Source organism: Coffea eugenioides, chromosome 9, assembly GCF_003713205.1.
Source record: "Coffea eugenioides isolate CCC68of chromosome 9, Ceug_1.0, whole genome shotgun sequence".
NCBI lineage: Eukaryota > Viridiplantae > Streptophyta > Magnoliopsida > Gentianales > Rubiaceae > Coffea > Coffea eugenioides.
Genome location: NC_040043.1, coordinates 3,500,109 through 3,512,309, shown reverse-complemented (window position 1 = coordinate 3,512,309; position 12,201 = coordinate 3,500,109). Strand labels below are relative to the sequence as shown.

General features: G+C 36.4%; 2 protein-coding genes across 2 annotated transcripts; one reads left to right on the top strand and one right to left on the bottom strand.

Moving 5' to 3' along the window:
- Window positions 1–74: 74 nt before the first annotated feature.
- On the bottom strand, window positions 75–3,381 carry LOC113783615 (lactoylglutathione lyase GLX1). Its single transcript, XM_027329801.1, has 9 exons — window positions 3,238–3,381; window positions 2,473–2,597; window positions 2,235–2,359; window positions 1,746–1,810; window positions 1,450–1,662; window positions 1,259–1,306; window positions 1,057–1,164; window positions 815–967; window positions 75–380 (listed from the first exon to the last, which is right to left on the bottom strand). The coding sequence occupies exons 2-9, from the start codon at window positions 2,589–2,591 to the stop codon at window positions 330–332; spliced, it is 882 nt and encodes a 293-aa protein (XP_027185602.1). The 5' UTR covers window positions 2,592–2,597; window positions 3,238–3,381; the 3' UTR covers window positions 75–329.
- A 6,017-nt stretch (window positions 3,382–9,398) lies between these two features.
- LOC113783873 (5'-adenylylsulfate reductase 3, chloroplastic-like) lies at window positions 9,399–12,201 on the top strand. The gene is made up of 5 exons (XM_027330115.1): window positions 9,399–9,605; window positions 9,698–9,862; window positions 9,974–10,100; window positions 10,681–11,485; window positions 11,583–12,201. Exons 1-5 carry the CDS (start codon window positions 9,536–9,538, stop codon window positions 11,811–11,813), a joined length of 1,398 nt encoding a protein of 465 aa, XP_027185916.1. The 5' UTR covers window positions 9,399–9,535; the 3' UTR covers window positions 11,814–12,201.

The window sequence follows — 12,201 nt, the reverse complement described above, 5'->3', positions numbered from 1 at the left end:
GTCATAAGAATCAAGAAAGATGGTCATGGGCATGCACCAGTTTTCAGTTGTAGAGATGGTGATAGAACATTCACTTAAATTTTAAATGAAGTTACTGCAAATCATCGGCACTATTTTACCATCACAAGAACAGCAAACTAATATCAATATCAACAGAGACTGAAGTAACTGTTCCAAAATCATATCTTTTAAATACAGGGCCAGTTGACATAGCATCAAAACACAAGCATTGCACTGCAGTTACACAATAGCTAAAGCTGCAGGCATTATTTATCTCCTAGTTCAAAGCAAGTCTATCTGATCCATCCAGAAACATTTTCATAACATAGTCAGTCTTTCTTTTCAAGCTCCTTCAGAAAATCTTGATTGTCAACCAGAACCTGTTAAAAGAAAACAACGAATTTGATGAGCTTTCAATATGATGATGGTAGCGCATTTTAAAGCAAAACTAGACAAAGAACATAGACCATACAAAGATTATTTATACAGGATCTTCAATCATTAAACTATAAAACACATTTGACAAAGAACGTGTGCACTGTGCATCCTATGTGTTTCATACAATAAACCTTCAAAATTTAGCCATCTCAATTGTTTTCGCTTGTTTTCTTTTTAGGCTTTCAGAATCAAAAAGATGTATTAGCTCCAAAGAACCACTTATTTTCGCCAATTTAGGAGGAAACTCAAACAAAAGATGATACATTATAATCTGATAAGGTAAGACTTGTAACTCAAATGTGCATGGCAACATTCAAACCGTTCAACCTCCAAATTTTGGTTGCAACTTGGTTCATTTAATGTCTAAATCACTTACTGTTTTCCAACCATCTGGGTCAACAAAAGACACAATCTTGGTATTGATTCCAGGAATTGGTCCCGGTTGCCTGGTAATCTTCCCTCCAAGCTCTTGAGTTACAACATTTACAACCTCACCACTTTTATAAACATCATCAGTGCTTATTGCAAGCTGGTGCAAACATAACAGCTCTCAATAAGGTAGAAAACAATATGCCTCCCGACAAAGAATTACTCGAGTTTCAGAAGGCAAATAAAAACCTGTGCGTATGCATTGCCTTTTGTGTATTCTGTCACACCATAATTATATGTCAATTCCAGCACTGTTGTCTCTTGCTCCTCAGCATATCCTAGCATTGCTATGGTGTACTGCATGGAGGTTTAGTTTGGTAGGTAAGATCCATATCCTAGGTGAAAAAATAAATAAATAAAAAATAAAAATCTACATTTAAACAAATACAACCTTCTGTTCCGGTCTATCAGTCTTCTTCACCACCTTCATCCCCAATGCCTATGCAAAACCATACACGTCATTACATTGGACAGTGTAATATTGAAGAACCATTGAATATGGAAGATGCAATCCAAGTGAAACAGTAAATTGAGAAGCAGCTTCAATAAGGAGTTGTAATAGGCACTTTAACTTCAAGATACCTTTTCATAGAACTTGATAGAGCGTTCAAGATCACCCACTCGAAGCATTACTTGACAGAGTGGTTCAGGAGTAGGCCCTCTTTCAATGAGCTCAAAGAGGTAACCGTCTGGATCTTTGGCAAACGCAATGACACTTTTACCACCTTTCACAGGTCCAGGCTCCCTTGTGATGGTTCCGCCCTTAGACTTTATATCTTCAGCAAGTTTGTATACCTTCAAACAAATGCATCAAAAGAAGTCAAGCTAACAAAAAACTAGAATGCAGAAAGTAAATCAACCAATAGAGAGGCACTTACATCTGGGGTTGCAATGGCAAAGTGGCCAAAGCCACTACCAATATCATACTTGTCGACCCCATAATCTGCAGGTAAGCACCAGAAAGAACAACCCAGAGATGACATCAGATCCTTTACATAAAAGGTTTTGTTCCCAATGTGCAATGACGACACACTTCTAATTGACGCTTGATCTCATAACCCTTTTCTCTTATATTAAAAGCACCATCTGCAATTATTCACTCACCATAGGCTGAAGAAATGCATAAAGAAACCAATTCCCCTCACATACAGAAGACATGCAAGTAAATACCAAAGCTACTTTCCCCTAAAAGTTCAATTTTTGCATACCACTTGTTGTATTGATCAATAAGATTCAGCATACCCCGCTACAAAAAGTAGGAGCAACAATAAGCACAATATACCGCAATCAAGTGCATAATGTATACTATACCCATCCTCATGGCAGTAAGCACCAAATTACCAAAAACATTAGGATCCTAAACTTACTGTATGTCAACTCAACCACAAAGTGAGAGTCTTCAGGGCCAAAACCAAGGAAAGCATTGGCATACTTCTCCTCAGGAACATCTCTCTTCCTCAGCAGCTTCATCCCAAAGCATTCCGTATAAAACCTACGACGCCAGAGTCACCATTCAACACATTAAGAACAGAATAAAACTACAAAATCCCATATTCAACAATGGTCAGCTACTTTTCTTTTCCCATAAGCAGTAAAACTTCATACTTGATTGTCCTATCAAGATCACCAACGCGGTACACAGCATGTAAAAATCGACGCTTATCCTTCTTTGGCCATTCCAACAACTCGTCACTTGGAACTGCTGGTGCTGCAGACTCGGCCATATCCACCTATACTTCTCAGCAGCAGATTAGTACCGATTAACGAAGTATTCACAGAAAATAGGACAAAGAGAAAACTTAAGTTTAATTTCATCAGTTTATGCTTTACATTGACCTTTATTTTTATTTTATTTTTATTCACCAGGAGATTCAGGCTTATATGTTGAAAGAAAAAGTAAATGCAACCCACTTTTCATGATCACTATAAGAAAAAGAAATTCCTCATCATATTTTCCCTTGATTATCAGTCTTTTTTCATCATGACAATTATAACGTACAAGTTATTTCCTTTTCTTCATCATGACCATTTTATCACCTAAAATCCAAACAAAGGATTTTGAGAAAAACAAAAAAAAAATGTAAAAGCAGTAAGCCAACTCCCCAGAAAACTCTAGCAAGATCACAACTTTGTATCACCAGTAAAAAAAAAAACTCCTAAAAAAAGCAGAAAATTACTTTTTTTTTCAAAATATAACAACTTTAAAAAGAAAGAAAAAAAAAAGAGGCAGACAAAGTTAATACTTAATCACCAATAAACAAAAATTTACTGAAGCATGGCACAAAATCATAAGGAGAAAAAAAAAAACAAAGAAACCATATAAATGTAGAAGCACGAAGATTGGATTATAATTGGAGTGAGAGAGCTTACCAGAGAAAGCGTGAAATAATAAATCCGAGAAATGGAAAATCTATGGATGAACTTCGACAGAGTAACCGGCTGAACTACAGTCTTCCTTTTATTTGCTGTGAAGCGTGAACCTCCTCCTCGTACATAGCCTAGAATGTACTACAGATGCGTTAAAGTTACGGGCTGTCCATGACGGCCCATTTATACTGGACCGCGGTTGTGGGATGTACTCCTTTTATTTTATGAGATAGCAGCTAAAATGTCAAATAAACACCGAAACATCAATCCATGAAAAAAAAAAAAAAAAAAAGAAGAGCCAGAATTGCATTCTTATCCAGGCTCCTTCCTGTAACATTTTGTTACAAAGTGCATAATGCACTTCAATGACAATAAAATCCCCTCCAGATCTTTATGAATTCCTTTGGTATATCCCTTTCCTTTAATGTAAAGTAGGAGCAAAGTAAATTATGAATTATCGTATCGGATGAAATAAGAGCACCAAAACATTAAGATAGGGCATGGGATTAAAACAAATCAGGTTCATACTTAAGAAAGTATCAATTATTAGACCATCTAGAAGAAGTATGAGTAAAATATGAACTATTGTATCGATTAAAAAGAAAAAAAAAAACACGAAACATCAAGTTGGGCATGAGGTTAAAACAAATCAAATTCATAGTTAAAAAAGTATCAACTATTAGATCATTTAGGAGTAAGAGTAAAATATGAATTATCGTGTCGATAACAAAAAAGTATGAACTATTAGCCCATCTGTGGTCTATCCTTGATGAATGCTTGTGTTATGTTAGTTTAATATTTGAATTTTACTAAAATGGAGTTCTTTACGGGATTTTGGAATTTATTTAAAGGCAAAGTTCCAATCTTTCAACTTGATCTTGATGGACCGAGCAAAGAGAAAAAAAAAAAAAAGCAAAATTGTGGTTGATATGATAGACACACTTTCATCAATGATTATTGTTTTGTGCAATTTGGACACACACATGGATACCTTTCATTCCTTTAGATTGTGATGCCATTGCTATGAAGTTGTCACGCCATCAATCGCTAATGAATAAGGACTAGATTTGTTTGGATATCACGTTATTTATAAAAAGGAAAGAAAAATTATTTGTTTGCATCACAAACACATTTTTCAATAAATTATTTTATCTTTTTTATTATCTCTAAATCTCACATATATTATATTATAAAAAAATACTGCAGTAAATATTTCAAATAATCTCCTGTCCAAACCCACTTTATTAGTTTGAAGAACTTCCTTTGACCACTTGTACACACAAAAAAAAAAAAAAAAAAATACCTACCTAACATTTAGGACAAGGAATAGAATGCACAAAATTGATATGTATTTTCCCCTTAGAATCAGTGGATTACAACTTTAGATTTGTTCTAATATCAATTACGAGCTTAAGGATCCCTCGTTCGATCGTTAACGATTAAAAGATTGATTTGGGCCTGGAGTTGAAACTTGGTGTCACACAAAGAAGAGTTTTAGAATCAGAACCTTGTTATTGTTTTAGAAGAAACCCAGAGTAGTAGAAATCTAGCTCCCTAAACTTATTTGAGAAAATAATGGGCTGATTCTGTAGGCCCCAGTTTAAGGGACTGACCCAATTTATAGCACGTTGGGGCATTGGGATCACTTAGCCTTGGATCAACGAAACTGAGGCCCTAAATTTAACTAATCAAGATTGCCATTCGCATAATCAGAATTAATTGTGCAGCGAATTGTTTTATGACTGTGTTGGAATTGAAAGACGAATTAAACTATTAGATACTAGAATCAAATCCGGGCTCTATTTGGCACTTGAGTTTTTTGTCAAATTTGTCTGTTACAAGTTTTTTAAAAACTTTAGCTACAGTAACCTTAAAAAATTTCTCAAAGTTTTTAAATTATATATTTCAAAATATTCAAAAATTTACACACTTCAAAAATTTTTTAGAAAAATTCTACAGTAAGCTACAGTAAAGTTTTAGACAAACACCAAAAAAACTCACTTGCCAAAGGGGCCCCAGTTTTGTAAGAGTTTGTCGAGTTTGGTTTGCTAACTAGTCAAGTCAAGTTTGAACAACTTTTTGTGTTCAATAACTTTCAAAACAAGCCAAATTTGAATAAAATTTCAAATTCGTTAAAATAATCAAACAATTCTGAACACTATTGTTCGACTTGATTAGACTCATTTACATCCCTAATGACTGCAATACTAGTTAAAAATTAGATGATCAATTTCAAACATTGAAAACATTTTAAAGGGGAAATGCAATAAGTAAGACTACACACACATATATGTATGTATGTACGCGTGTATGTATGTTAGGCTATCTCATTGAAAAATAGTTGGTAGCTTGAAGGCTTATTTCATTGTTATTTTTGGCACAACCGTGAACATGAAGAGCAGCATTTGAAAATCATTGATCTTTCAACCCTTTTGTTTGAGAAAAGTTACATGGGGTTTTGTTTATTCATACACCTTCAAGAACAAACAAATTCTGGTAAATCAATGCCACGGTCCACATTTGCACCTTCCAGGATGATCACGCATCGGAGGCATTTCGCAGCGTGGAGCTTTCAGAAACGGACACCACAATACATCGCACTCCGCCTGCACTACGCAGGGCCTGTCAATCCCCAAAATCCAGTCCTTAAATGCATGCCAAAGCACTGCTTCAGTTCCTGATGATAGACCTGCCATAATTTCTTTTTATTTAGTTTTTTGCAAGCAAAAAAAAAAAACAAAAAACAAAAGAGAGTAAAGAGAATTGCTGATATACGTGAGAACTAATCATGGTACTGTTATACATTTGGTCTGAGATTTGTCTGTATCATACGGTATCTTATGCAAACAAACACTAATTTAGTCTGAAAAGAAAAGAAAAAAAATAAACACAAGATGAGTGGTGTGGTTTTGGCAAACTACTATATATAGCATTTTCCTGGAAAGAAAGAGATACTTACAAGATGCCATAATGCAAAGCACCAAAAGAAAAGAAACCATAGATTTTGAAGCCATTTTTATCCTCTTTTTTACTTCTTTAGGTAACAAGACAAGATGCAAACACGAATAAAGGCCATACTTAGGTCACCCTTGCTATTTATATCTAAAAGCAGAAGTAGAATCGGGGACTAAAAGCCTGAAACTTGGGTTTTTGTTTTTGTTTTTGTTTTAGTAATAGACTAGGTTAAATGGTGTGCGGATTTAGCCTCGTAACTACAAAGTAAGATAACTAGATAAGCAATAACACCCGTTAAAACTAGTTAAAGCTTCTACATTAATTTACTTCCATGACTTTAAGCAGTTAGATATTTCTATTTAAGAGTCTATATCTACGTTACTTTGTCTTGAAAAAATGTTATCTACTATTGTAAAATCGGCCCGAATTTGACCTTGTTTGGAAAGTCATTTTTTTAAAAAGAAAATTTACTTTTTTTGTGAACACATTTTTAATTATCTTTTTACCTCACGTATCAAATCCCTACAATGCATTTTCTACAAAAAAAAATCTAAAAAATTATAATCCAAACAGGTCACGCAACTAGATTGCAGCCAGAGGGAGGGGAAAGGTGGCAGGGGAGGGGGAAGTGAAGGAGAGGGGAGAGAAAAAGCAAAAAAAAAAAATCTCGTTTTTCTTGTTCCAATTTTCGACGGAGAGAGGGAGGAGTGGTGGGGGAGAGGAGAGGGAGGAGAGGTGGAGAGGAAAAAAAATCCCATTTCTGGTGTTGCAACTTCTGGCAAAGGGAGGGAGGGGTGGCGGGGGAGAGAGAGGGGGAGGGGGAAGGTAAGGAGAAGGGAGGAAAGAGGGAGAGGGAGGGAGAGGTGGCGGGGGAGGGAGAAGGGAAGGAGAAGGGAGGAAAGGGGGAGAGGGAGAGGGAGAGAGAAAAGGGAGAAGAAGAAGAGAGAAAATAAAAGAAAAAGAAAGAGAAAGAGAAAAAGAAAAAAGAAAAGGAAAAAAAAGCTTTTCATATTAAAAATATTTCCTACAACTTTTATAATAAACTATAATAAAGTTTTAAATAAATACTCAAAAAATTCATTTGGCAAATGGGACCTAAAAATCTTTAAATTTTTTGCTAATTTAGAATTTTTAAATGGTTATTTTTTAATCCTTCCTCCTCTCTCTATACCCTTTCTACTTTTAATTGCTAGTTTTAGAACCTTGAACCTAACAATAATGAATGGAAACAACTCTAAAAGTTTTCTCTTGGCCAATGCACCATTCTTGTTAGCTTTAAAATCTTTGAACTAAATTCTCATATCAAGAAGTTCTCTTTTGGGGTCGTAAAAGGTCCTAAGGCTATGTTTAACTTACGAAATAATACTGCACTAGTGCCCTCCCAATTCCCATGCATGCTGAAGTTCAATGGATGTATGATGGAATACTCATTGTACGGATTTTCATTGTAAAAATCCACCCTCTCCGGCCATTATAAATATACACATTTTTATACATTATATTTGTACTAAAAGTTTTGATAGCTGTTCATCATTTGAATCTTATGATTGAGGGTTGTCCCTTCGTCAAATTCAAAGGACCATTCCTCCATGTGTGATGATGCAAGGAAACACGAGGCAACTTGGGCTGAAACTGAGAGAGATGGACTTGCTGTTTTGAATATGGAAGAAAAGACCGATCCAAAAACAACAGACAAAAATTAAAGGGTTAATTCCACTTTGCCCCCCCAAACTTTAAACGATTACCCACTTTAGTTCCTAAACTTCAAAATGGGACACTTAAATCCTTAAACTTATAAATACCTCCCAATTAAAGAAAATTGTTAACAGAATCCTGAATGCCGTGGAGGTCGAAGTGTCCCATTTTATACATGTTTAGGGATTTAAGTGTCCCATTTTATAAGTTTAGGGACTAAAGTGGGTAATCATCTAAAGTTTGGAGGGACAAAGTGGAATTAACCCAAAATTAAACAATAGTAAAACAGCATAATTAGAGTATTTTCCAAAAGATTAAGTGTTTTGGGACATTTATTAATAGGATTGCATGGATAGATCAGTCTTTTGATAACTTAAAGAGAATATATTCATACTATCTTCTCAATCTTTTGATAAAAGCTTGGCATTTTAATTCCATGATTTTATATGCAATTAGATATTTTTTTTTTCTTTTTTATGTTAATCGGGTTTTTTGGCCAGTTGTCTATCTACGTTACTTTTCCCCAGAAAAGGGAGAAAGGTTCCCACTCGACTATATTTGGATCCCCTCCATTTAGCTTCATTCATTTCTAAAAATTTCGAGAAGAATTTTATCGTGCAAAGGCAAGTGGACTGCAATTTATTCATTCTTTTCATAAAAACTTTGAGAAGAATTTTATCATGGCAAGGAGAGTAGACTGAAATTTAAGGGAAAAAAAAATTCACATCAAGACAAAAGAATTAAATAGTTTCTTTTAAATAAGAGGTTTTGAATTCAGAACTATTGTGCCATCTAATCTAATCCAACCCTGCCTCGAATTAAATAGACTCCACCGTCGTTTCTATATACAAAAAAAAAAGACTCTATTCAACACGATGTGAAAATCCAAATCGCCACTCCTCCGTGTTGCAACAACTCTAAATTGAATAGGAAATCAAAACAGACAACAAAATTACCTCTTAATCTATTATTTTACTAATTCTTTTACCAAATTAGGGGAATAACGCTCAATCAACTTGTCAAAGAATGCCTAAAAAAAAGCCATCATATATATTAAAAATTTTGAAATTAAATCTTCGAATATGAGGATTGAAAAAATTGAGAGGATACAATCATACAACGAGTCAATTATCCAAGAGATTAGATGCAAATGATGAATTGTTAGAATCATGAGGCCCTCAATAACCAATAATAAGTCAGAAAAAGTGTTCCACAAAAAGTAAAGAATATTTAAAATAGGAAGAAAAAGAGATCCAAGTTTGGAATCTAAGGAGATGTGCCTTTGACTGGTGCGAAATCCGCAGCCTCTCAGTGCACCACGACTCCCCTCATCTTCTGTCAAATGACGAAAGTGCTGACCCAAACATAATTAAAATCGTTAGCCAATCATCATTTGCCATGTCAGAATTTAACAGGACTCAAAATCACGTCCAGGTTCAATGAACCTGGAGAGCCACCTCCTCCCTCGCTCCCTTCTTATAGCTTCTCATGTTTTTCCTCTCCCATAACTGCCTGTGACTCTCATTTCTCTCTGATCCTTAGCCGCTCCGAAGAAAATCATACTAATTCTTTGCAAACCCAGAGATCAAAAACCTTAATTTTTACAGAATTTTACGTCGTTCCTCATTTTCTTGAAAGGAGAAATAGTAGAATGGCTTTGGCTTTTAGTTCTTCACCTGCCATTCATGGTTCTTTATCTTCTTCCCATGAGCAAAGTAAAGGTAAATTTTGGCTTTTTTTTCCTGTAAGAATTTATGTTGGTTTCTTGGGTTCTCTTTTAGTTTTTAATTTGTGGGCTGTTCTTTTGCACCAGTGGGCTCGCAGTTTGGTTCTTTTCAGCATTTGGATCGGCCGCATATTTTATCAGCTTCGCTGAATGTTTCCAGGAGGCGGTCGGCGGCGGTTAAGCCGTTGAATGCGGCTGAGCCGAAAAGAAATAAGTCCATTGTTCCATCCGCAGCAACCATTGTTGCGCCAGGTAATTCATGGAGTCTGGTTATGTTAAAAAATTTTGCCTTTGTTTCATTTTTCATTTTTAAAAAATTTATTTTTTGATCAGTTTGGGCTTAATAATGTGGTGCAATTACAGAGGTCGGGGACAAAGTTGAGGAAGAGGATTACGAGAAATTGGCCAAGGAGCTTGAAAATGCATCACCACTTGAGATTATGGACAAAGCCCTGGCTAAGTTTGGAAATGATATTGCTATAGCTTTCAGGTGAAGTTGTGTGTTACTTTTATCTTACTGGCTTGTTTTCTGTTAGTTGCATAGTGATTTTAGTCCTTTCATATTCAGTCTTAGGGTCCGATTGTATTACTACTTTGTGATACATGTATAGTTTTAAATGGAGGAAAATCATGGTGTTTGTGAGTATGTATACTTGCTACTACATGCTAATGTTGAACAGACGATTCCCCGGTTTTACTATTAGATATCAATATATGGCGAGGTCTGCCTGATACATGGTAATTCACTTTAATATGGTTCTTGAAGCTCAAGGTGATTTATGTTCTTGTATGATCATTTTCGAACAGAATTCTTGTGACATGCTTGCATGATCCTGTGGAAAGATTACAAAAATTTGATCATATCAGTAATGTGAAAGGATTATAAACACTAGATTTAGAGGGCCTTGCAGTCTGGCTTGATGTATTTAACTTAGTGCCTTGATTTATGGTTATGGCAGTTTGATGATTACTTGCTTTGGTATTTTAGACCACTGGGTTTTGATGAATTGTAACTTAGACACATGTGGATTTTTATTATCTTCTGAATGAATGCGGATGTTTTTGTGCAGTGGTGCAGAAGACGTGGCTTTGATTGAGTATGCACGATTGACTGGTAGACCATTCAGAGTATTTAGTTTGGACACTGGGAGGTTGAATCCCGAGACATATAAATTTTTTGATACGGTTGAGAGGCACTATGGGATTCACATTGAGTACATGTTTCCTGATGCTGTTGAAGTTCAGGCTTTAGTTAGGAGCAAGGGGCTTTTCTCTTTCTATGAAGATGGTCACCAAGAGTGCTGCCGCGTGAGAAAGGTCAGGCCCCTGAGGAGAGCCCTCAAGGGATTGCGTGCCTGGATCACTGGTCAGCGTAAAGATCAGTCCCCGGGTACTCGATCTGAGGTCCCTGTTGTTCAGGTGGATCCTGCTTTTGAGGGCCTGGATGGTGGATTAGGCAGTTTAGTTAAGTGGAACCCTGTGGCAAATGTTGATGGCAAGGATATTTGGAATTTCCTGCGGGCCATGAATGTGCCTGTCAACCTTTTGCACTCACAAGGTTACGTCTCAATTGGATGTGAGCCGTGCACAAGGCCTGTCCTGCCTGGGCAACACGAGAGAGAAGGAAGGTGGTGGTGGGAAGATGCCAAGGCTAAAGAATGCGGTCTACACAAGGGCAACCTGAAGCAGGATACTCTGAATGGCAATGGAAATGGGGCTGTCCATGCAAATGGAAGCACAACTGTTGCTGATATTTTTGATACGAAGAATATTGTGAGCTTGAGCAGGCCTGGGATTGAGAATTTGCTAAAGTTGGACGATAGAAGAGAGCCTTGGCTTGTTGTGCTTTATGCACCTTGGTGCCAGTTTTGCCAGGTGATTAATCTCACCATACCTTTGAAACATTTTATTTGCCTACATTTTGACCTAATTAGATCGTCATTCTCACTATAATTTATATAATGTCAAGCAGGCAATGGAAGGATCATATGTCGAGTTGGCCGAGAAGTTGGCCGGTTCTGGTGTGAAGGTTGCAAAGTTCAGAGCAGATGGTGACCAAAAAACATTTGCACAGAAAGAATTGCAACTTGGCAGCTTCCCAACTATTCTCTTTTTCCCCAAGAACTCCACTCGGCCCATAAAGTATCCAACCGAGAATAGAGATGTTGATTCTCTGATGGCCTTCGTGAATGCACTCCGGTAATGGCATTTAGAATGTCAAACTGATTGAGAAGCTTATTAGGTTTACATTCCTCATCTCCTAGCTCAACCAATTCAAGTTGGAAGAAAGGAATAGGACTCTGGTGTTGCTTGAGGGTGGTACACGTTGGATGATGGCAGACTAGAAGTTTTGGAGAAGTTCACGTTCGCAGTTGCCTTTAGTTTTTGTCTGAGTGTCTTATTGTATATTGTTCATACGTAGATTTTAGTCCCTTCTGTTTTTGGACTTTCCATGTTCCTTTTAAGGCCTGTTGGAGCTATTATGGACAATATGTTCCATACGTGGTTCATTGCAGCTGGCCTTATGGATATGGAATTATTATGTCTGAATCCTGAGTTTCTCCATTTCTCTGCTCGCTTGATTTTCGATA

Excerpts from the sequence above, each read along its gene's own strand:
- LOC113783873 (XM_027330115.1), top strand. The coding sequence starts at position 9,536 with ATGGCTTTGGCTTTTAGTTCTTCACCTGCCATTCATGGTTCTTTATCT. Across the intron at positions 10,101-10,680 it reads GATATTGCTATAGCTTTCAG|TGGTGCAGAAGACGTGGCTT; the intron begins GTGAAGTTGTGT and ends GTTTTTGTGCAG. Across the intron at positions 11,486-11,582 it reads CTTGGTGCCAGTTTTGCCAG|GCAATGGAAGGATCATATGT; the intron begins GTGATTAATCTC and ends AATGTCAAGCAG.
- LOC113783615 (XM_027329801.1), bottom strand. The coding sequence starts at position 2,591 with ATGGCCGAGTCTGCAGCACCAGCAGTTCCAAGTGACGAGTTGTTGGAA. Across the intron at positions 1,663-1,745 it reads TTGCCATTGCAACCCCAGAT|GTATACAAACTTGCTGAAGA; the intron begins GTAAGTGCCTCT and ends ATTTGTTTGAAG. Across the intron at positions 968-1,056 it reads AAGGCAATGCATACGCACAG|CTTGCAATAAGCACTGATGA; the intron begins GTTTTTATTTGC and ends TGTTTGCACCAG.